General features: G+C 40.8%; 1 protein-coding gene across 1 annotated transcript; it reads left to right on the top strand.

Moving 5' to 3' along the window:
• The first annotated feature begins 4428 nt into the window (after positions 1–4428).
• SRSF9 (serine and arginine rich splicing factor 9) lies at positions 4429–25835 on the top strand. The gene is made up of 4 exons (XM_034438458.3): positions 4429–5022; positions 22031–22200; positions 23656–23828; positions 24866–25835. The coding sequence occupies exons 1-4, from the start codon at positions 4763–4765 to the stop codon at positions 25007–25009; spliced, it is 747 nt and encodes a 248-aa protein (XP_034294349.1). The 5' UTR covers positions 4429–4762; the 3' UTR covers positions 25010–25835.
• Positions 25836–25884: the final 49 nt, after the last annotated feature.

Genomic DNA, 25884 nt, shown 5'->3' with positions numbered 1-25884 from the left:
CAAATCCTAATTTCTTAGCATTACTTCAATTAATTATCTTATTTCTCCATTTATAAATTATGTTTCTGAAAATCCACATCACATCTTTTGGCTATATACAATGTATTATTCAATTCTTATTCAATTCTTACATTGAAACCCTTTAACTTAATTGACCTTCCACATCTTATCTTAATCACTTCTTAGTACATAATAATATCACTATCCACCCTTAATTCCTGATTTCTTATTATAGCATCAATTATTTTATTTCATCATTTACAACATATTTTTTCAAAATCCCCATCACACTTTTTAACATTTGAATTTTGTCTCTTGATTTCAGTTATTTTCATAATTGAACCAAATTACTACTTCATATTTCATCTGCTGTTCTATTTTACAATAAACAATATACATAATCATATTTGCTTCTTACATTCACAATTACTGTTAATACAGTTCCCTTACATCTACTAATATATATCTTATTTCTCTTCTTCCTTTCCACTATTCTTCCCCTTTTAACCATTTTCTCTTCGTCTCTCCAAAATTCCACTTCTTAATAATTTTCTCCCTTCATCCCATTCTCTTATCTTCTTTTTCTTTTTATATTTATTGTATCTTCTCCTGAAGATACAATAACTTTTCTTTCTAACTTTTGAGTCTATTACTCGGGTAATTCTCCCCAAGCTTTTACCTAATCCTTTTCCATTTCCTTCTCTTTTGATTGATTCTTTTTTGGTGAATATTCCTCCCTATGCATTCTTTCTTTGCCACTGTAAATCCCAGTGTAATCATCTAACTTTTTACCTTCAATTCCTTTTCCTTCAATATTATTTTCTTGCTTCTCATTTATATTCTTTTTCCTGTTTTGTGTGTTTTAACAAAGTTTCTGACTTTTTATTGCCCTTTTAATGATTCACATATGTTTTAAGCATCTCAATTAATTCCTCATACATCCAAGACTCCATATTGTCAATTTAAAAAATTGATACTTTAACTTATATTTAATTAAGATTTAAGTCCATATAGTCTCTTTTTTATTTGCAGATAATATCCAGTTCAAACATTTGCCCAATCCACTCCAATTTAAAGCTTTGTTGTTTTTCACCTCCTTTAAAAGTCGAGACCAAGCAGTTTAAAAAGAAACAATTACTCCTTAAAAGTTTCTCAATTCTTTCAGTGGTCAAGGTCACAGTTGTTATTTCCTTCAATTTTCAAGCCGGTCGTTATAGTACTTTCTTTCCACCAGCAGATGTCTCTCTCCAATCCACAATTCTCAGAATAACAAAGTATCAAGCTTACAAAAATATTTTAAGTCCACATAGAAAATATTTTCTCTCAGATTTCTTTTCCTTTTATCCAAATTCAGTTTTAAATCCAGTTGTAAAATTTCCTTTCTTGGACTTTAATATTTTGACCACCTCTTTGTTCTTCCTTCAAATGTCAAAACTGTCAAAAATACTTCAAATCCTCATTAAAAAGTGCTTTCTCTCGGGTTTCTTTTTCTTGTATTAGTTTTAATTTCTCCAAATCCAATTTTAATTCCAAATATAAAGTTTTCTTTTTGGGGCTTTAGTACTTTAACTTCCTCTTTGTTCTTCTCCCTCCATTAAAATTCCCAAGTGCCAATTAGCTGCTCATTTCCTCGCTGGGACACCTTTTAAGGTTTTTTTTTCTTAATTTCCTTTTTTACCTGTGAGTTGGCCAATCACTCACCCAGTACCAGTACTCTGTTCAGACACTGCTCCTGCACAAAATCTTATTCCGGTTGCCCCAGCTTCAAAGTGGTCGTTTTTAATGGCCGCCACCCCCGCCACTGGTTCAAAGAGCTGCATCCGACCTTTCAAGGAACTTGCCTGTTCCTCTTGGTCATCCGAGGTCCCTCTCCTTCTTCACTGTCCCTACAGGACGATTCCAGTACGAAGACTCCCCCCCCCAACAGTTTGTCTGGCAGGGCTCGTCGGAGCCCGCTATTTTCCAGCCAGTCTCGCCGCGACGCTTCCAGTTTTTCCTTGAACACCTTAGCTTGAATGTCAGAATGCTATGGTGTGAACAGTAATGGGCATGCATCAGTACATCCATGTCATGTGCTTTCCAAAACTGTACTGGTTGCTGGTTTGCTCCCAGATGTGGTTCAAAGTACTAGTTGCAAGGTCCTTGGTGCTTTCTGAGCTTGGTTTGGTTGCAGATATTTGGTTGCCGAGCATCAGTATGTGTTTGTGTGTTGGTTTGCTCCCTGTTTATACACAGTAAATTGGGACTGGGTTGCTTGAGCGATCATTTCTCCATGGTTTTTTCTGCTCATTCTATCTAATCCAGCAGGAAGGGCATGCTTCAGGTCCCCTTGATTTAAGAATGCTGATTGGCAGGTCTTTTCATGCCTTTTCTGTCATAGAACCTATCCTATGGAACATTCTCCCTCCAAAGATTAGAATGACTCTGACCCTTTCATAAGACCAAAAGACCTGGTTCTGTGCCCAAGTCTGGGCCCCTGACTGTGTGACAGGACCTGTCTCCTGGCTACATTAACACTGCTGATGGTGATATTTTCTTCAGCTGCTAAGCATTTTTGTATTTATGACTGTTACTGTTTTTATTTTTGATCAATTACAGAATAACAGAGGGAAGGCCGCCTTCTAGTCCAAATCTCTGCTCAAGCAGGAGACGCTACCATTTCAAACAAATGGCTATATAATCTCTTCTTAAAAACCTCCCGTGATGGATTACCCACAACTTCCGGAAGCAAGTCTTTCCACTGATTAATTGTTCTCACTGACAGGAAATTTCTCCTTAATTCTAGGTTGGATCTCTCAGGATCTGTTACTTCTTGTCTAGCCCTCAAGTGCTTTGGAGAATAGGTTGACTCCCTCCACTCTGACAGCCCCTATTAGAAGACTGTTACCATGTACTTCTCTATAGTCTATAGTTAGGTCTATACATACCTAATTCCCACATCATTCATCGTACAGTTTAGTCTTCAGTCCCCTAATGATCTTTGTTGCTCTTCTCTGCATTTTTTTCTTAGAGTCTCAGCATCTTTTTTGTATTGTGGTGACCAAAACTGGATGCAGTATTTCAAGTGTGGTATTACCAGTGGAGTATAAAGTGATACTAACAGTTCTTGTGATCTTGATACTATCCTTCTGTTGATGTAGCCCACGGATGTCAAACTTGATTGTGTCACATGATGTCATGTGACATAACATTTTTTGCTTTTGCCGAGCTGGAGTAGGTGTAGCCTGCACATGATGCATCTGGCCTGTGGGTCGCCTGTTTGACACTCCTGATGTAGCCTAAGACTGCATTGGCTTTTTTAAGGCAGCTGCAGCACATTGCTGGCTCATATTTAAGTGATTGTCCATTAGGGCTCCTAGCTCTCTAGATTTAGGTTTATCTAAATCTAGGGTCTAGATTTTATTTAACATGTTTGCCAACCAGAGTTACTTGTTGAGAAGGGCAGCTACATAAATTGATTAAATAAAACAAATGTTTCCAGATTAATGTTTTATTTACAAAGCCATGAACAATAAACTCTGGTTAACTATCCTTTATGGCTATACCAAATCCAAAGAAACTACATGAGTTATGTGATTCCATCAGTCATAATGTGGTTTCTAGATTTTGATTTAAAATGTAGGGGCTGTGTGATTATGAGTCAGAATGATTTAATTTTAAAGAATTCAAAGTATGTTTTACCCATCCACACGTCTCTTCCAACTGGGGCCTGGCTTCATTCATTTTTGGAGCATAGCTGTCAGAATGTTATAGTCAAGCCCTCCAGCTGCTAATGAAAGTTGTAAGTCTTTAATTTACAGCCATACAAATACAGCCACTAATTAACACACCTCTGGTTATGTTAAACATTAATCACCTACGCTTGTTTACAGAGAGCATAGGATGAAATATGTACAGTCAATTTGTGATTCGAGAACTGCCAAACAGGCTTATACTGTGCATCACATGAAGTAAATCTTAAGTTTGGTGTGTTGTGTGAACCCCCTTAAACCAATATTTGGCCACAGAAGTTAATGGTTTTCTTTGTGCTGCAATTACTGTCCTTAAACTTATAGACTGCAATACTCCTTCTGTTACTAGATAAAATGCAGAGGGGAATAAGTCAATCTAAACTACTTTATAAGGTCGCTCCCCCAACCGAGCTGCCTTTCCAGTGATCTCAGGCTGCGTCTCCCAAAGGGAAAGAGGAAAACAAACCAGACAGCCACTTATCTGACATAATATAGGTTCTCCTGCTTGTGCAGGGGGCTGGACTAGAAGACCTCCAAGGTCCCTTTCAACTCTGTTATTCTATTCTATTCTATTCTATTCTATTCTATTCTATTCTATTCTATTCTATTCTATTCTATTCTATTCATTTTCTACTCCACTCCATTCTTCTATTCTAAATATTCTATATTTTATTCTATTCTAAAATCACCCGCACAGCCGGGAAGAGGCAGACTTTAAACGCGGGGCTGGCGGGGACGCGGACCTCTTCCAGCCAAAGCCGGGCCCCTTTCCATGGGGGCCGGAAGTCCCGCCCCGCGCGCCAATTCCCCCAGCGTTTTCGGGCGAGGTGGGCGCGAGCTCCTCCGAGCATGCGCCCTGCGACCCCTGTCTGCCAGGCCGGGCCAGCTTCCGGCGCGCGGCCGCTCCCTCCTCCCCTTTAAGGCGGGCGCCGCGTTCCCCTTTTCTGCCCTCCGTCAGGCGGCTCCTGAGGGAAGGCCGTGCGTGGAGCCTGCAGCGGTCGCCGAGCGCGGGAGAAAGGCGGGCGGGCGAGATGTCCGGGGGCTGGGGCCGGGACATGATGGATTACGGGGACGGGCCCGGGTTTTCCGGCGGCGGCGGCGGCGGCGGTGGAGGCCGCGGGGGAAGCAGCGCCGGGGGCGACGGCCGCATCTACGTGGGCAACCTGCCTCCCGACGTGCGCGAGAAGGACCTAGAGGAGCTCTTCTACAAGTACGGCCGCATCCGCGACATCGAGCTGAAGAGCAAGCGCGGCCTGGTGCCCTTCGCCTTCGTGCGCTTCGAGGACCCGCGGTGCGTGAGGAGACGGGGGGGGGGAGGGAGGAGGGCGGCCTTTCCCGCCTGCGCCGCGGCCCAGCCGCAGTTGCCCCGCGCGCGCTCCCGCTGCGCGGCCCCGACCCGCCCTGGCGGGGGTCTCTTGAGGGAGGGGAGGGAGACCCCGCTGGGCCTGGGCTGCACCGCCCATCCGCCATCCGCTGGGGTGGGGGGGCGATCGACCGGGGCTGCAACGGCGAGGAGGCCGCCCGGGCGAAGCCTCGCATCATCCTACCTGGCTGCCAGCCCTGAAACTGAGGGGGGATTCGCTTGGATCGCGTACAAAGAACTTGCAGAGAAGGATCGCGCGCGCCCAGCGGCGCCCTCCAACCGAGGCGCGTTTTAAATCCGCCTGTTTACAGCGCTGCGGGCATGGAAGCAGCTCTGAAAACACATTTAAGCTCCGTCCCCAACGGCAACAAGGCAACTGATCCCTTTTCAAATACAGACTGACAAGTGCGCACACACACACACTCTTGTCGGTCTTCATTTGAAAAAGGGATTTGTTGCCATTGGGGATGTGATATATGTATGTGTGTGTGTGTGTGTATATATATATATATATATATATATATAGTGGGACCTCCTTGAAACATCACCAAGATACTCTCAATCTTACATGGGAAAAGACCCAAATATGCCAAAACTTTTATATATATATGTGTGTGTGTGTGTATATATCTATATAATATACATACATACCCTGTTTCCCCCAAAATAAGACATCCCCTGATAATAAGCCCAATCAGGCTTTTGAGCGCATGGCAATAAGGCCAAGCGCTTATTTCAGGATTCAGAAAAATATAAGACAGGGTCTTATTTTCGGCAGAAACACAAGTATCACTTTTCCCAGCCCAGGATCCTTCAGGTGACTGACAGGAATTCCACAAGTAGAGAAGTCAGAGTTTCTGTTCATGTGCCTGTGTGAGAAAATACGACCTGGCTCCAAAAACTGTGTGTGTGCATCTTTGTTTGGTCTGCATGGCAGTGCTGCTTCGCTTCTGGATGTTTTCTCAATATTGGGTAGGGTGGTTTTTGTATACAGTACTTTGATATGTTTATCAATATCAGTTTGGTAGGGCGGTTATGAAAAATAAAAACTGTACATTCAACCAATCTTCTGCAATCAATAGAAATAGAATGAGATGCAAATGGGCATTTGCACTGTACAATGCAACAAGAATATTCAAAGCATTTTGGGAACAATCTTGAAAAGTAGTGGTGGTAGATAATATTCCAGGCAAAGCTTGATTTGCCGTTGACTTGAGGTGGGGGGGAAAGATTTGTGATGGTCTCTCATGTTCTGAACAGATTTGCCTCCACTGATTCTGTTTACCTTTCTCTGGATCATCTGGGTGCTGGGACTCTTCTACAGTAATAACAATAACGCAAATGGGGATGTAGTGGTGCTTCTTTGTTTTACAGGAGCATCTTGGCATCAGTAAGCAGCTTATTGGTTCAGTCTAGTAGGTTTTGTGCCAGAAGCATTAAGTATTCTGTGCCCCTTAACAAAGAGACTTCTTTGGCCCATGTTTACAATGCAAGCATAGTGATTTTAAAAAAAATATGTTAAATTCTGTTGAACTATACCGTTCATATGAAATGTAATCTTGGAAACCTTAACGCAGTCTTGTGTGCATTTATGTGAAGTCTTGTGTATGTGAAAATGCGAAGATAGATGGAAAAAGAACAGCTGTGCTTTTTACATATATCTTCACATTTTGACCCAGGCAAGAAAAGCATTCGGTCCCTACAGTCTGTTCATTATAAAAGCAGATGTTTTTCCCTACATCCACTTTGTCTCGACATGCCCTCCTCAGAGACGCTGAAGTTTCCATTACTGAATGACTTAAACTTCCATCATGTTTGCTTTCCTCAAACCTTAAATGCCCCCCTCTCTTTTTTGCGAGATTTGCTCAAACAATTAAGTTTACTCTAATGGGAACACTATTGACCCCTTCCAACACACTCAAAATGGGGAAAGTATGTTGCATTTCCTGTGTGCCTGTCTTCTGCGTCTTCTCTGAAAAGGATAATTTTCTTTGTATAGCACACCTCACTCTTGTTAATAGCTATATTCTACTTGCTGTACGAACTAGCTGTACAAAAAATAGTACTTAGCAGTATAATTTGTTGGTGCTGTGTAAGTGCAGAAAAGAGCTTAACTCTTGGCATCCTGTAACTTTGAAATGAAAGAGCTGCCACTCTTTCACCACTATGATTTTCCTCTCAAAAAATATAAAAATAGGAAGCATGAGTACTAGATAAGTTTGTTACCTTCACTTATAAGACTTTTATCCCACCTGTTTATATATAAGAAAACAATTACCTTGTGAAAGTCACTTCTTTCTATTCCCTCATTTTCTGAAATATATTCCATAGTTTTAACTTGCAATGATAGGAATGTTAAAATGGTGTTTCCTTTTTAGGCCATAAATTAAAGAAAATACAGAGTAAATATGTCATTTTCTACCTTGGTCATGGTCAATCAAAGAAAAATAAATCTATTATGGCCAATTTGTGGCTAATGCTGTACAGATAGAGGTCTGGATATAGTATTGATTATTGTTTGAGTGTCTGTAGATCTGGAACATTCTAATCACTTACAGAGTGCTTGATAGCAAAATAGAATAATACGATTTGGATTCCACCCAATAAAAAAGTAACTGAGACTTCCGGGGGTGACGACATCGCGAGCGGGTGAGGAAACGGCAGCTGCTGCTTCTGGAACCCAAAGATTCTTCAATAGAAGCTCTTTATGAGCTTTTCCGATCCCTTAGAGATCGGGAAACAAGAGGGGAAGCCTTAAAGCCTCTAGACGCAGCGCTAGCGTCGGAGAGGAAACGAGACAAACCCCCCTAATCTACTGGAGAAGAAGCCTGCCCCTCGGGCGGACAGGAGCGATGGCAGCCATCTAGTGCGAAGCCAAAAGGAGAAAGCGGTTTCGAGTGGCAGAGTGGAGCGGAAAATCCCTAGAAGTGGCAAGACGAAGAGAAACGCAGAGGAGAAGGGGCGCAAGCTGACGAATCAACCGGTGGCGGCGATTTAAAAGAGGAGCGCGCAAGCCAGGTCGGAGCAGCTGCGAGAGGGATTATAACCTCGTGGAGTGACTAAGCTGGACTGAACGAGGGTCTCTAAGACTTTGAAAAGCAACCGAGTGGTGGTGGAACAAGCACGAAAGAAGAAGACAAATTAAAAAGCAACGGAACTCTGAGTTTTAAGGCGAGCTGAAGAACGCTAAGTCACCTATTGGTGTCATTGAGGACTGCAGTGATAAGACGAAAGGGAAGAAAAGCTGTTTTGAACAGAAAGCAGGAGCAGCCATACTTAAGTCACTGAAGGGATTGGACTAATAACGCTAAGTACGATAAAAAAACGGGGGAGAAATCTCTCTTTATTTTTTATCTGCCAAAAGCTTGGATACATTGTATAGATTGCATAGATATTAGACATTTTAAAGTGGTAAAGAAGTACCTCATCTACATATTAAATTATTTAATTTATAAGGCTTAAGTACAGATTGTGTTAAGATTTTATAGAATCAAAAAAAAGGGGATTGAATGAAATTTAACTAAGATTTTTTTATTGTGATAATTGATTGAATTGAATATTGATTGAATACTAATTAATTATTGATTTAGTATAGTGGGCTGTCTAGTAAAAAATCACTGGAATTAAAGTCTGATTAAGAATGGGTGGTTATGGGAGCGATATGGCGCTCCCATGTGACTCCCCTCCTGCGCGAGCTGCACTGGCTCCCGGTGGTCTTCTGGGTGCGCTTCAAGGTTTTGGTTACCACCTTTAGAGCGCTCCATGGCATCGGACCGGGGTATTTATGAGACCGCCTTCTGCTACCAATAGCCTCTCACTGACCAGTACGCTCCCATAGAGAGGGGCTTCTCAGGGTGCCGTCGGCCAAACAGTGTCGACTGGCGGCCCCCATGGGGAGAGCCTTCTCTGTGGGGGCACCTACCATCTGGAACGAGCTCCCCCCAGAGATACCGAGGATCCCGGACCTGCGCCCGTTTCGTCGTGCTCTCAAAACTTTTTTATTTCAGCAGGCTGGCCTGGCCTAACACTCCTCTTTTAAATTTTTAATTTGTGTGATTTTATAAATTGGATGTTTTAATCTGTGTTTCGGCCAAAATATTTAATAATTTTAAGGGATTTTTTAAATATTTGTTTTATCTGTATTTTATCGTGGCTGTTCACCGCCCTGAGTCCTTCGGGAGTAGGACGGTATAGAAATTTGATAAAAATAAATAAATAAATAAATAAGAATAGAAATCCAGCTAAAGAAGTTATAGAAATAGAGGATAGAAACTCAGTGTTTAAGAATTATATGTTAACCTGGGAAAGCTGCTTCCGAGCACTAAAGATGTCAACAATATCTACCATAACGAAAACAGGGAAAAAACCAGCTATAAATACTACAACGTTGGTAGCATCACCAATGCAACAAAAAACATTAGACAGTATGGTAGGGAAAGAAAAGGAGAAAGAAAAAACTGAAATGACTTTAAATACCATGCAAAGTATGTTCTCGATGATACAGGAAACGTTACTAAAAACACAAGAAAAAATAGCAGAGAACCAGGAAGAAATGAGATTACTTCACACAGAAATTATAAATGAAATTGGAGATGTTCGGGAGGATATTAAAATATCAATAATCGAAAATGAACAAAGGATTAGGATAGCAGAAGCCAAAATAGTTTCAGTAGAGACGAAAGTAGAGGGAATGGAACAGAAAACAGCTCAAATTAATAAAGAACTGTCCGACTCCCTAGCAACCCTCGAGATGGAAAAGGCTTCATACTTCTTGCGGTTCCAAAATATTGCAGAAGAGGGAGATGAGGATCTTGGTGGGAAAATGGGCAAGATAATAGCAGAAATAACAGAAAAAGACAAGCTGGATATACAGGGACAAATAGATGAAACCTATCGTGTCCATACAAACTACATAAGGAGGCATCGTCTGGCAAGAGAAGTACACATCAGATTCTCAAAAAGATCAATTAGGGACGAGGTATATGCGAAATCCAGAGGAGGGACGTTGACATACAAAGGCAAAGAAATTATAGTCCTAAAACAAATACCCCAAAGAATCAGGAATCAGAGAGAATAATACCAGTTCCTAACCAAGCAGCTGAACAGACACAACATAGCCTTCAGATGGCTAATACCGGAAGGGATCCTGGCCATGGTGGATGATAAAAAATACAAAATAGATACAATAGAGAAAGCAAGAGAATTTTATGATTCACACTTTAACCAGGAAGAAGACCAAGACAGCAAAGAGGAAATAGAAAGTGGAAGCCAAGAAGAAGCTCAACTAGAGGTAATAAAAGAGAAGGAAGTAAGAACAAGACAAGGAAAAGAAAGAGAGGAGAGAGAAGGTGCGAGGACGAAGATACGGATGGAAACAAGGCACACAAAAAAACAGTAACATCAGATAATGGAAGAGGCCCTGAAACTTTTTTCTGTAAATATTAATGGTTTAAATGCACCAAAAAAAAGATCCCAAACTTTTGCAAAATTACGAAAAATAGAAGCAGATGTGACGTGTCTTCAGGAAGTACATATTAAAAAAAAAGATACCAAAAAATCTTAGAAAATTCCAAACTAGGGAAATTATATACATCCTTGACCTCAAAAAAGAATAGAGGAATGGCGGTAAATGTTAAAGATTGGATCCGTTCGAAATTAATATATGTGGATGAAGAGGGCAGAATAATTATGACTGAACTAATAGTGGAAAACAAGAAAAATACTACTAGTAGTGATATACGCACCGAATCAAAATCAACATGAATTTTTTAAAGGCATTCATAATAAAATAGTGGAGCTGGAACACGAAGATATCTGTCTAATTGGTGATTATAACGCGATAGTAGATGTGAAAAAGGATTATAAAACGAGTAAAAAGAATAAGAAAAAAAAAGAGACTCTTCCTAAAGAATTCTTCGACATGACCAGGGAACTAAATTTGAGAGACGTCTGGAGGGAAACCCATGAAGATCAGAACCAATTTACTTTCTATTCCCATCCCCACCAATCCTGGTCAAGGATCGACATGGCGTGGATGACCACAAATATCAGAAATGGTGTGGATAAAATAGAAATAGAAGCGAATCAGTGGGCAGACCACAACCCAATACTTGTGAATTGGAAAGGAGTTAAAAGATTCAGAAGATGGACAATGAATCAGAGAATTTGTAAACAAAAAGAATTCAAAGGAATGATAGAAAAAGAATTAGATTGGTTTTTTTAAATAAACAAGAAAGAGGATACCTCTATTCAGAATACATGGGACACTGCAAAAGCATTTATAAGGGGTTTGACTATAGCGTATACTGGGGAAAAGAATAAAGAAAGCAACAGCTAAATAAACTTCAGGAAGATTTTAAAAATATAGAATATAAACTCCAACAGCAACCCCAAAATAAAAAGATAAAGGAAGAGTGGAAAACAATAAAACAATTTAAATTTGATGGACCAAAAAGAACTGGCACAAAAAATAAAAATGGCCAAGCAGAACTATTTTGAATTTGCGAACAAAACAGGAAGATGGCTGGCCTACAAATTGAAAAAGAACAGAGATAAAAGAATGATATACCAATTTAGAGACTCAAACGGGGAAATTCACTACAATAGGAAAGAGAAAAAAGAAATCATCCAGACATTCTATATCAATTTATACAAACAAGAAGAAGTAGAAATAGAAAAGATAAAACAATATATACAAAGATCGGATATGCCTCCCATCAGAGACGAACAAAGAGAAATATTAAATAGACCGATAACTAAGTTAGAATTGGATACAGCACTGAAAAAATTAAAAAAACAACAAAACTCCGGGACCTGATGGACTTCCGGGGGAATTATATAAGTCAGTGCAAGAAACAATAGTAGAAATCATGTTGGAGGTATATAATGAGGCCCTAGAGAAGGCAAAAATCCCACAGATCTGGACGGAGGCAATAATTACCATCATACCTAAGGAAGATACTGATCCTCAACTAATCCAGAACTACAGACCGATATCTTTACTAAACACAGATTATAAAGTGTTTGCCATAATTATAGCTGAAAGATTTAAAAAAGTATTGAATAATTACATCCATCTGGACCAAAATGGATTCCTACCCGGTCGCCAAATTAGGAATAATATGAGAGTGATATTAAACGCACTTGAATACTACGAAGCCCATCCGGAGAAACAATTTGCGCTGGTTTTCCTTGATGCCCAAAAAGCATTTGATAACCTAAATTGGAAATTCCTAAAAGAACAGTTAAAGAATATGCAATTTGGACCAAATTTGGAAAATATTATAGGGAAAATATACACAAAACAAACAGCAAAGGTAATTGTGAATGACGATATGACAGGCCAATTTGTCATAACAAAAGGGGTCAGACAAGGTTGTCCACTCTCTCCTCTATTGTATATCTTATCTTTGGAGATCCTGTTAAAAAATATTAGGGAGGATCAAGAAATTAAAGGATTAAAAGTGAGACAAGAAGAATACAAGACTCAGGCTTTCGCTGACGATCTTGTACTCATAGTTGAAGAACCACTAGAAGTAACACCAAAACTCCTTAAGAAAATAGAAGATTATGGCGAGGTTTAAAGATAAATAGAAATAAATCAAAGTTACCAGTTAAAAATCTAACAAAAACCCAGGAGATAGAACTGGAAAAAAGCATACAAATTCAAGTGACTAATAAAATTAAATATCTAGGCATTTGGCTGTCACCAAGAACTCTCTCTATAAAAGAAAATAATTATGACAAATTAATAACACAGATAAAAAAAGACCCGGACACTTGGAAGAATTTACAAATCTCATTCATGGGAAGAATCTCCACTATCACAATGAACATATTACCAAAACTGCTGTATTTGTTCCAGGTTGTTCTATATATATATATATATTTTAATTTGATTTATATGCCGCCCTTCTCCGGAGACTCAGGGCGGCTTACAATGTGCTCAGCAATATTAAATTAGAATAATTTTTTTTGTGAATTTAAATAAGACTACCGTATTTTCCGGCGTGTAAGACGACTTTTTAACAGGAAAATCATCTCAAAAGTCGGGGGTCGTCTTATATGCCGGGTACCCGAATCTGAGTTGCTGGCGCTGACCGATGATGCTACGGGAGCACCGACAACATTGAGGGGAAGCTATGCCGATCTCGTCAAGGCTGCATGCCGCTGAATGCTGGACCCAGCTGGTTGCTACGCGGATCTTCCCCCGCCGTCCCAGGCATCCAGGGGGATATTACCGACGCTCCGACTTCCCCAGCTGACCCCCAGTGATGGCGAGCCCCACCTGTCTGGGGAAGTCGGAGCGTCGGTAATATCCACCTGGATGCCTGGGTGAAGCTCCGCGCAGCAACCAGCTGGTTCCAGCATTGAGCGGCATGCAGCCTTGACGAGATCGGCACAGCTTCCCGAATCTGAGTTGCTGGCGCTGACTGATGACATTACGGGAGCGCCGACATTGACAGGAAGCTGTGCCAATCTCGTCAAGGCTGCATGCCGCTCAATGCTGGAACCAGCTGGTTGCTGTGCGGAGCTTCACGCAGTCCCAGCTGGGGCTCGCCATCACTGGGGGTCAGCTGGGGAAGTCGGAGCGTCGTTAATATCCCCCTGGATGCCTGGGTGAAGTTCCGCGCAGCAACCAGCTGGTTCCAGCATTGAGCGGCATGCAGCCTTGGTGAGATCGGCACAGCTTCCTGTCAATGTTGTCGGCGCTCCCGTAGCGTCATCAGTCAGCGCCAGCAACTCAGATTCGGGAAGCTGTGCCGATCTCGTCAAGGCTGCATGCTGCTCAATGCTGGACCCAGCTGGTTGCTGCGCAGAGCTTCACAGCAGAGAGAAGAACCTGGATTTTGCTTTCCATTGCAGACACCTGATCGGCCCCCTGCAAGCTCTCGTCTCTGGAGGAGCCCAACCAAAGTTTCCAGTGCCACTTCAGGGAGCGCTCCTCGAAAGATGAGAGCTTGCAGGGGTCTGATCTGGCGTCCGCAATGGAGAGCAAAATCCAGCTGCTCCCCGGACCAGTCACCATTTACCACTCTGAGTCCCAAGCAGCAGGAAACGAAGGCTGCCTTGCGCCGCAAATATACCAAGGCAGAATCCTGATGCTGCACTTTCAGCAGAGAGATGAGGGCTGCCTTGGCCATCGGCTGGCGCAAATATACCAAGGCGAATGCTCATGCCACACAAGTTCAAGCAGTGCTTCGCTCGCACACTTCTTCCGGCCCTCAGTCTCTCAGGGAGATGCTTGACTTCCTCTCAGCCCCAAGACACTGGCTGGCCCATGAGATGAGAGAGAGAGAGAAAGAAAGAGAAAGAGAGAGAATCAGAATGAGACAGAGAGAGAAAGAGACAAAGAATGAAAGAGAGAATCAGAGAGAATCAGAATGAGACAGAGAGAGAAAGAGAAAAGAATGAAAGAATGAGAGAGAGAATCAGAATGAGACAGAGAGAAAGAGACAAAGAATGAAAGAGAGAGAAAGACAATGAAAGAGAATGAAAGACAGAATCAGAGAGAGAGAGAGAATGAGAGACAGACAGAATGAAAGAGAATCAAAGAATCAAGAGAATGAGAGACAAAATGAAAGAATCAGAATGAGAGAATCAGAAAGAGAAAGTGGGGGGAGAGAAAGGGGGACAGAAAGAGAAAGAGTGGGGGGAGAGAAAGAGATTGGGAAAAAGAGAGAAAGGGTGGAGAAAGAATGAGAAAGAGTGGGAGAGAGAGAGAGAAAGAATAAGAGTGGGGGAGGGGGAGAGAGAAAGAATGAGAAAGTGGGAGAGAAAGAAAGGGAGAGAGAGAGAGAAAGCGAAAATGAGAGCGAGAGAAAGAGAGAATGAGAGAGAAAGAGTGGGAGACAGAGAGGAGGGAGTGCCTGAAGGACCCCATCCCGTACTGGGAGTCCAGGTGCTTCAGCAAGTGGCGCACTGGATTCGTATTAGTGGTCCGCGAAATTTAAAATTATGAAGTTGGTGGTCCCTGAGGTCCAAAAGGTTGGGTACCCCTGGCCTAAGACCATCGGAAAACACATATTTTTGATGGTTTTAGGAATAACTTTATCATTGGGGGTCACCACAACATGAGGAACTGTATTAAAGGGTCGCGGCATTAGGAAGGTTGAGAACCACTGCCTTAGCTGCTTGCCTTGCTTTGCTTGCCTGAATCCATTCCATCAGCAAGCAACTCCCTGCCTGCAATCAAGCAGGCAGGGAGTTGTGGACTTCAACTCCCAGAATTCCTCAGCCAGCAAAACAAAGCTGGCTGAGGAATTCTGGGAGTTGAAGGCTACAAGTCTTAAAGTTGCCAAGGTTGGAGACCCCTGTTCTATTGGGTAAGTTTTTTTTCCCCTTTGGGATCTTTAAAAAAAATAGTTAATTGGGGTTTTTTTTAGTTGTTCTTTTTTAGACCTAGCCATTTAAAGTTTAGGAAGTTTTAAATTTAGCTTTCATATAAAAATTAAAATAAAATAAAATAATATTTGTGCAGCTTTCTGAGATTTAGTATGTTTTTGTAGTGTTTCACTCTAACTAGCCTTGATAGTACAGGGGTTTAGTGCACCCTGTAATTAACACAGCTGCCTGCAATTTCTGCTGGTTCGAATCTCTCCAAGGCTCAAGGTTGACTCAGCCTTCCATCCTTTCTAAGGTAGGTGAAATGAGGACCCAGTTTGTGGGGGCAATAAGCTGACTTTGTATAAAACATAAAAAAGAATGAAGGCTATTGCTTAACGCATTGTAAGCCGCCCTGAGTCTCCGGAGAAGGGCGGCATATAAATCAAATTAAAAAAAAAAAAAAAAACTACACAAACACACAAAATCTCACAAAGCTGTATGTGGAATTTTGTGTTTGTAAAGTGTGAGAGTTGGGTTTTGGGGCTTTTTGTGGCTGTGTGAGGTTCCTGCTTGTTTCAGGGGCCATTTTGGGTCTAACACAGCTGCCTTTACATTGTGGGTGAGCCAGTTGATGTTTTTTTAATTTTTATTTGGTGTGCGTTGGAAGAGGGGTAGTCTTATACGGTGAGTATAGCCCAAACAGGAAAATTCGGGGGTCGTCTTATACGCCCAGTCTTATACGCCAGAAAATACGGTATTTCTAAATTTATATGGCAGGAGAAGCGCCCACGGATAAAATTAAAATTTTATCCAAAGTTTCCAAAGAAAGAGGAGGAATAGCACTCCCGGATTGGGAACTTTATTACCAAGTAGCAGGACTAGTGTGGGTTAAAGACTGGATGGAGTTGGTTAACAGTAGAATACTAACCATTGAAGGCCATGATTTACAAACAGGGTGGCATTCCTTTTTATGGGATGAAAAATATAAGACATACACATACATACACTTAGAAATGCTTTATTATCAATTTGGTTAAAAACTAAAAAACAATATGTAAAAATCCCGACTTGGTTTTCACCTTCAGAAGCTCTAAAACACCCAAATCTAACAGAACCCAAGAATATAATTAGATACAAAGATTTAATTGACCATCAAGGGAAACTGAAACCCAAACAACAATTGGAGATAGAATTAAATAGAGAAATTGACTGGTGGACCTTCTCTCAGATACAATCCAAACACAAGGATTATATAAAAACATATGAAATATGTAAAGAAAAACAGGAACTAGACAAAATTATACTAGATTCAGGAGAGAAATTAATCAGTAAAATTTACAAATTTCTGTTAAGTTATAAGATGGAGGAGGAAATAGTTAAACATACGATGCAAAATTTTAAATACTCAATAGAATTGGAGAGATGTGAAGAACTTTGGCAAACGAATACAAAAACAACACTGGCGGTGGCATACAAGGAGAACCAGCTAAAGATGTTTTATTGGTGGCATATGTCACCTACAAGATTGGCCAAAATAAACCCAAAAAATAGTTCGGTGTGTTGGAAATGTAAGAATCCACAAGGCACTTTTTACCATCTATGGTGGACATGCCCAGCGGCAAAAAAATTTTGGTCCACTATCAAGAAATGGCTAGATCAAATCACTAAACTACAAATAGATAAGAAACCCGAAACTTTTCTGTTAGGAATCTTCACAAAATCTTACCCCAAAGAAATAAAATACTTGTTAACTCATATCTTAACGGCAGCAAGGATAATATATGCTAAAAATTGGAAGGCGGAAAAAATCCCAACGGAAGAAGAAATAATAGATAAAATTACACAATGTGCGGAAATGGACAGACTGACAAAAGAGTTAAAGGAAAAAGAAGACTCTGAATTTTATAAAGTCTGGAATAATTGGTATCAATGGCATAAGGCTGTTATGGAAGAAATATAATCAGAAATTAGATAGAAGTACAAATATGCATATAGTTACTTCCCTTCGGGCGAATAAACTTTCAAAAAGAATTTTAGAATGCGAAGGTATAATTTAAACATATAACATACAGACCAGAAGTCTTAGAGAGTAAAAGAGGAGAGGATAAAGAAGTAATAAGAAACTATTATTTTAGGATTTAAGGGAATAAGAAAACTATTACTGAAAAGACCATTACGAAACAGATGCTTCAATTGATTGACTATTTATAACTGTTTATTGTATAATGTATATTTTTGTTTTGTTTTTGTCATTTGTGTTTACTGTGTTTTTTCTTTATCTGTATTAATAAAGTTTATAAATTTTTTTTTAAAAAAGAAAAAGTAACTGAAATACATATTGTGGCCAAATTTTAATTAATTATTTTTTTCTTTTAAATCTGATACAGTGGCTAGGGTGGCTAGAGATTCAGTTTAATTGAGTTACAGGTAATCTTCAATTTATGACCACAATTGAGCCCAACATTTCTGTTGCTAAGCGAGATAGTTAAGTGCATTTTACCTCATTTTACGATGTTTTTTGCCATGCTTGTTAAGTGAATCCCCACAGTTGTTAAGTTAGTGACACCATTGTTAAGTGAATCTGGCTTCCTCATTGACTTCGTCAGAGGATTGCAAAAAGTGATCACGTGACCCCAGACACAGCAACTGTCATAAATACATGCCAGTTGCCAATCATCCAAATTTTGATCATGTGACTGAAGGGGTGCTGCAACGGTTGTGTGAGAACCATTCATAAGACACTTTTTTCACAGCCGTTGTAACTTAGAACGGTCACTAAATGAATGGTTGTAAATTGACTACCTATACTGGTAGTTTTTGCTATGTAGGTGTAGCAGAAACTTGGGCATGGATTCACCAGTACATACTGAATTTGCTTTGAAAAATGTACCTATCTAACTCAAGCAAATTATGTGAATATTTTTGAGTAGGTAATGTCATTATACTTCAAATGTAGGAGTTTATTCAATTCCACATTTGAGTCAAACTCTATATTTGAAGAGTTTAAATACCATTTGTTACTCAACACCACAGCAACTACACACACACACACACACACACACACACACACACACACACACACACACACACGGGGAGAGAAGCCTCTATTCTTCTGGCCTTCTGAAAAGGCATTAAAATGGGACTCAAGTTAGCCTTTTAAACTAATTTCTAACAAATTTTAATCATCCGTGCCACTTTTTAAATTCTAAACTTTTAATTTTTATATACTGTTTTTATATTTTAACATTTTATTGTGCACCACCCAAAGTTCCTACCTTCCAGTTCAAAGCTGCAAAAAATAAAGATTCTCTGCTGACGAAGACCTTGGATTCTCTGAGTGAAGAAATGGACTGAGCCAGATAAAAAGCCACTCTTATCTATAACATGGCAAAACTAAGAACAAAGAATGACCAAACACTACTGTAACCCTGAAGTTGGACTAAAGTGTCAGGCCTGGAAGCTGTTTTGGGCATTGGATCTTCAGGCCTGCCACATTTAGTGCTGTGGGAAACTGGGAGGGGGGAGATTGTAGGGAGCTGAGGAGATATACAGTCATAATAACATTCCTCAAGGTCACTCTGCCCTGCACCTGGAGGGGTGTGGCTGGGAGGCATCTCCAGTCGGGACGGTGCATTGATTGGACCATGTGATGGACATGTGGGTGCAGGGGAAGGGACTTGGACTTTCACTTGGGTAGGGAAAACCTGGAAGCTTTCTGATTTCGGGTTTTCCCATATGGTGCCAGTATGATATCACTAATAAAATGGAACTTTGAGGAATGCCTAGCCTCGAGGTCTTCTTTCGTTGGGAGTGTTACTTGGAACCCTGACACTAAGAGCCAAAGAAAAATTTGTTGTATTGGCCTCTCAATAAAAAAAAAGTTTAAAATGATTTATAGAACAAGAGTTGATACTCCAGCTGCCTGCTTGATTGTGGACATCCAGAACAATCTAAATGGACGGCCATCCATCTTGGGCTCAGAAGCCTCTTCTTAGCATCAAGAAGTCTGTTCTAATTCTTCAGCAAAGTTTAGGATTTAGAGATATGGACACTGTTAATTGTGCCACTGACCAGCCTAATCCTATGAAAAGGAGAGACTACTATTCCAGATAGAACAAAGCAGAATTGTTAAATTTGAGGCCTTGAGTATTGTGATCTATTAAAGCAAATTGAAATTTACACTGGTTCTTTTTTCCACCTCTATTGTAATTTTGATCTTCATTTAGCTGACAATTATAAGTATTTGATTCTTTTTTATTTATAATTGTATTTAGGTCAATTCATTCCAATTTATGGAATATATAATCACTGTCTCCCATTTTTTTAACTTAAATGACAACTTCTGTGGCTTTCTCTAGTGAAAGTTATTTTCTTTTCTACCCCATCCAGGGGTAAATTCGAATGATTTTCTCTGTGGAGGCAATATTTATTGAACTGACTGGCTTAGTCATAAATTTGATGATTGTTTTCATGCACTTCTTTTGAAAATGTCATTTATTTATTAAATAAATTTATATAGCCACCCACTCACACACAGCATATTGAAGTAGATTTATAAAGAAACTTTTATTTATTTATTTATTTATTTACTTATTTATTTATTTATTTATTGGTTCGATTTATATTTATTTATTTATTTAATTTATTTATTTATTTTATTTATTTTAAATTTCTATACCGCCCTTCTCCCTGAGGATTCAGGGCGGTGTACAGCCAAAATTAAAAAACATGCAGTACAAATATTAAAAACAGTTAAAAACAAATATATAAATTTGGCCCAATTAAAACTCACTACCAATTAAAACATTTAAAATTTCTTCTTAAGCCAGCCCGGCTTGCTTAAAAAAATGGGTTTTAAGGGCACGACGGAAGGCGCTGAAGTCTTGGATTCTCCTTATCTCTGGGGGCAGCTGATTCCAGAGGGTAGGTGCCCCCACAGAGAAGGCCCTCCCCCTGGGGGTCACCAGCCTGCACTGTTTGGCTGATGGCACCCCGAGGAGGCCCTCTCTGTCGGGTCGATGGGATGTCGTCGGTAGCAGCAGGCGGTCTCGAAGATAGCTAGGCCCTATGCCATGGAGCGCTTTAAAGGTGATAACCAACACCTTGAAGCGCACCTGGAAGACCACCGGGAGCCAGTACAGCTCGCACAGGAGCGGTGTTACATGGGAGCGCCATGCTGCTCCCGTCACTACCCGCGCTGCTGCATTCTGGACCAGCTGGAGCCTCCGGGTGCTCCTCAAGGGGAGCCCCATGTAGAGAGCGTTGCAGTAGTCAAGGTGAGGTGACGAGGGCGTGAGTGACTGCACAGGGAATCCCGATCAAGAAAGGGCCGCAACTGGTGAATCAGGCGAACCTAACAAAAGGTCCCCCTGGTTACAGCCGTCAGATGTTCCTCCAAGGACAGCTGCATATCCAGGAGGATGCCCAGATTGCGAGCCCTTTCAGTGGGGGCCAAAGACTTGCCCCCAATAGTCAGTGATGGAGTCAACTGACTATATCGGGATGCCGGGAGCCACAGCCACTCAGTCTTGGAAGGGTTGAGCTTGAGCCTGTTCCTCCCCATCCAGATCCGCACAGCCTCCAGGCACTGGGACATCACTTCAAGGGCATGGAGCATGGAGTCTCCGGAGACTCAGGGCGGCTTACAATGCGTTAAGCAATAGCCTTCATACTTTTGTATATACCTGCTTAGTAGGGCTTTCGGCCCCCCCAAGCCGTGTTCTTTTTTTATACAAAGTCAGCTTATTGCCCCCACAATCTGGGTCCTCATTTTACCTACCTCAGAAGGATGGAAGGCTGAGTCAACCTTGAGCCTGGTGAGATTTGAACTCACAGTAATTGCAGGCAGCTGGCAGCTAAGTGCTACTTAACAGCACTTTAGTCCGCTGCACTACCAAGGCTATTGTAATTCCTGAAACAGTTATACCTTAAATATTATATTTTGCTGAAGAACTATCTTGAACACACAAGACAATCGTGTGGCAACATATATTCTGCTGATATTCATAAAACGTATAGCAGCTTTTGTGATTATGCAGTGGTGCTTCTAAAGTCCCAAATTTCTCAATTTGTTCTTGAAAAATAATCTGCATTGAGGATGAATAATATTTACAATCCCTCTTTTATGCTGTGATTTTTGTTGCAACAGTTCTGTTGCAATAGTAACAGTTCTGATAAATTATCAACTTCACATGTTTGGGTTATTTCTAAAATCCTGATGGAACTTCATATTTTTGTGATATTTCTAAAAGTTTCCATTTCAAAGCCTTTATTGTCATTGTACATCATGTATACAATGAAATTGGTTTGGCCTCTACTGGTACAGTCCATACAAGAATACAACATTATTCAATACAACATAAATAATATAAAGAATAATCCTTATACTAAAACTCTGAACTTTGATCTTAAGAACATTTTAGATTAAATCAGATGAATTTGGGCATGTGCTAATGTCTGACAGCTTACGGTAGAAACCAGCAGCTTCTAGCTCTTTTAGGCTTGTATATGTTTTGCACTTTAAGCCTTAAGCTGCAAAATTTTCAAAACCTTTCATGTTCTTAGATTGTTTGGATAATGGTAAACATGGCTATATATTGTTTGTTCACAGAGATGCAGAAGATGCGGTTTACAGAAGGAATGGTTATGATTATGGCCAGTGTCGTCTCCGTGTTGAGTTTCCTAAACCTTCCAGAGGTCGGGGTGGAGGCTTTGGTGGGGGGCCTCGTGGGAGGAATGGCCCTCCTTCACGACGATCTGAATTTCGAGTCCTTGTTTCAGGTATGTTTCCTTCTAAACTTCATATTGACTGGAACCCCTCAGATGCAATCTCCAGTTGTAATGGAGAGAAGATTATCTTCTTATTACCATATTATATGGTTTCTTTCTTAATACGGAACCTGTCCCTGTGGAGGAGCTTTTTAAAACTGCAAAAGGACACTATACTTTTCTGATTCAATGCATGGAGGAAGTCTTGCTTATGGATTCATCATGCTGAATGAATGGTGAGCAAAAACGTCTCCAGCTGGAGGCAAGAGTGAACTCTTGGATGCAAAAAGGGGGTCACTATATGGGCGGGCAAAGGGAAGGAAGAAAAACCAGGGATCGGTTTTATAGTGTTTATGGCAGAAGGAACAGGCTTTAGTTGGTGCTGTGCAACCAAAATATGTCTTATTAAAACCTGAGAAACAGCTGCACAATATTTGTGTCCTTTATGAAAGAAAATAAACCCAAAATTAGATCCCCTCTGTTCAGAGCTTTGTGGATTCCTCAAAACAACCTTGATATACCTGGAATAGGTGTCTCTATCTAGTGAGTTGGGAGACAAATGAAAAAGTCCTAATCTCACTGGAAAGCAATGGAAGTATTTTGAAGGTTTTGCCATGGTGATCAAGTCTCTGAAGAAAATTTGGCACGCTTTGGCCAAACATATGGAATGGCCCACTTAACCCATAAAAATATTCCTAAAAACTAACATAATATGCCAAGAAGTCTGCATGTGACTGTGGTATCGTGGCTAGAAATAGGAGAATTCTCGGTGAGGAAATTGCTGAATGCAATCATTTCAATTTTGCAGCAGGACCTGGAGACGAAAAGGCTCAACCCCAGGTGTACATCTCCCACACAGAAGCCTGGGAGGGCAGGGAGGATACCTGGACTGGTTATTGGCTTGAAGGGAGAACCTGCCTTACTAGAGAGTGTTGTGAAGCATTCTTGAAAACTGCCAGGAAGCAGCAGCATACTAGTTTCTTCAGAATATGCTGTGGAACAGGGAACTCACTTCCCTTTATCTTTCTTTATAGCATACTTGTGGATAGCTAACACAGGTATCCTTGCTTCGCTGCCCAAGGATAAGCTATTGGAATCTAAGGAGCCAAACACTCTTAGAATGGGACCCTCATTCTTGGATGGGAATCTAATTTTGAGTACATGGAGTACAATCTGTCCAGTCAGAGTTAGGGTGATATTAAATTTGCATTGGACAAATAGGAGGAGCCCTCTGACCACCCAGTACTTTGAATCCTAGACCTACCTAGGGGATTGCCTTGCTGACACGGAGGGCTCACCCTTTGGAGTGGAACTTATTGCTGTTCTGTGGACCCTAATTGTAGCACTGACTCTCTGGAAAGAACAGGAACTCTATGGAAATGGTGGACCACAGCCATGCCTGGCATAGCCTCAGCAACTAGTGACATCTCTTTACACAATCTCTTGTGTTTTGTGTTCACTGCTCAGGGCTTCCTCCATCAGGCAGCTGGCAGGACCTGAAGGATCATATGCGTGAAGCTGGTGATGTATGCTATGCAGATGTTCAGAAAGATGGAATGGGGGTGGTTGAGTTTCTTCGCAAAGAAGATATGGAATATGCACTGCGTAAACTGGATGACACCAAATTCCGATCTCATGAGGTGGGTTCCTGCCTGTGGGTGAAGAGCATGTGTGTGTGCCAGTCATGGAGGAACGCACATTAACCTGTCCTTTTGCGATGCTCTTTCAAGAGGCTTCTGGGCAATCTAGCAGTAGTCTTGGAAACGGTGGCTTAAACTTTGTAAGATTAAGAGTTGCCAAGGCTATGTGAGTCCTGCCCCATGATGGTGTGGTTAAAAACATTGAAGCAGAAACTAGGTTTTGTGCTTTATTCCTGGAAAATGAGCATTTGGATTACTTGCTTTTAACATCTGAGCAAGTCAAGTCGATTTCATTTGTCATGCTCCCATTGACAGCCAGTGGGTGAACAAAGTTGGCTACCAGCTGATTGTTTCAATAAGCTTAGCTTGCCTTCTATTGGCAAGCTGAAATGATATTTCCCAGAGGAGCAGCTGTGTAGCTTTATGGCTTACTTAATAGTAATCTTCCCCACCTGTGCTTGGATCTTCCTACTTAAGGTGGTTTGATCTCTCTACTATAAACCAGGTTATTATTCTTGGGGCATTGCTACTTCACTTGCAACCACCTTCTTCTAGTGGCTGGCTTGATCTTCAACCACCCAGTCAATCACAGATGGAGGCTGCTTGTTATGGAATTTTCTTCAAGAATCTGAACCGCAGAAACAGAATTAAGTTAAGATGGACTGGGTGAGAATTCACCAAGACCTTTCCTAGCTGTGCTGAAGGACTTCAGTAGCCTGCATCTCTCCCTCTGATAGCTTAACTTTGGAATCCGACATCATCGCCCTTCTTAGTTACAGGGGGACAAAACGTGTCTGTGTTGGCCTACGCAGCCTAAGCTGTTCCGTAACAAGCCCTTTTTCTGCAGACCTGAGGGGCCACATCTGAATTGGCCTACGGCAGCAATAGGATTTGACCTGCCTGTATATGAAAACTCTTCAGTCCTGAGCCACTCTGTGCATTGGTTTCTCGCCTTCATTTTTGGCATTCATTTATTCATAACCCTTAACCACAGGATGTTATGCCAATGTTTGGGTTTTCTCTGTTCTGAATTCCAGGGTGAAACAGCCTATATCAGAGTTTGTCCTGAAAGAAGCATCAGCTACAGCTACTCACGCTCCCGTTCTGGTTCAAGGAGTCGCGATTCTCCCTACCAAAGCAGGGGATCACCGCGCTACTCTTCACCCTTTAGGCCATTCTGATTGCACCCAATAGGGACTTGTAACGATGTGAACTGAGCTTGTCATTTGTGCTCAGAGTTTACATTCCAAAATGGATGGATATAATCTTTCGTAGGAACCTTTTTGGTTTTTTTTTTTCTTTCTATTCAAGAAAATCTTTTTTTTATGACAACTGTTTTTACTAGGGAAGTGTTGGTAATGAAGTATTATGAATCATTGCCACTTAAAATGCATTTTATTTGGAAAATGTAAAGTTGTTTTTGCTTTACTTCTCAGTGAGGAAAAATGAGCTTGAAACTCACACATGTTAAATAGTTTGCTGGATGGGCTTTAAAGCAGAGATTGTTGGTGGTGTTTCAAAATATATTCCAATGTTTCTGTAACTCATAAATGAGTGGCTGTCTTTTTGTGCAGTCAGGGTAGAAAGTGGAGATAAAACAGATGACCCTGGTTTTTAAATTACTTTTTCTTATTGGGTTAAAGAAGCATTTAAAAAGATTTTGCTCTCTGCAGCTGTTATACTGGAAACATCGAACGGATGTTTAAGCTGTTCTACTATAACACCAGTGCAATTACTTTTACTGGCTGTTTTTGATACGTTATTTCACAAAATAGTATCCAGGACAGATTTTATCAAGCCTGGAAGAGTTGAGAGAGCAGATTTAATACAATTTCATTACTTAAAGGGAGGGGCTGAAAATTTGGGAAACTTACTGGGGAAGGAGTGTTCTGTGTTTCTCACCAACTGCAAAACGTGTTCAATTTAAACATTTCTTGGAAGTTTTATGGAAGTCCCATCATTAATTTGATCCATAAAATAAAATGGATTTCAGTGGTTTTGTGCTTAGTTAACTTGTAAAATGAGGTGTTTTATTTGAATTCTGTGTCTGTAACTG

Source organism: Pantherophis guttatus, chromosome 17, assembly GCF_059756535.1.
Source record: "Pantherophis guttatus breed Tessera chromosome 17, ASM5975653v1, whole genome shotgun sequence".
Lineage (NCBI taxonomy): Eukaryota > Metazoa > Chordata > Lepidosauria > Squamata > Colubridae > Pantherophis > Pantherophis guttatus.
Note: the sequence above shows the minus strand (reverse complement) of the source record. Positions and strands in the feature narration are given on the sequence as shown.

Excerpts from the sequence above, each read along its gene's own strand:
- SRSF9 (XM_034438458.3), top strand. The coding sequence starts at position 4,763 with ATGTCCGGGGGCTGGGGCCGGGACATGATGGATTACGGGGACGGGCCC. Across the intron at positions 5,023-22,030 it reads GTGCGCTTCGAGGACCCGCG|AGATGCAGAAGATGCGGTTT; the intron begins GTGCGTGAGGAG and ends GTTTGTTCACAG. Across the intron at positions 22,201-23,655 it reads ATTTCGAGTCCTTGTTTCAG|GGCTTCCTCCATCAGGCAGC; the intron begins GTATGTTTCCTT and ends TTCACTGCTCAG.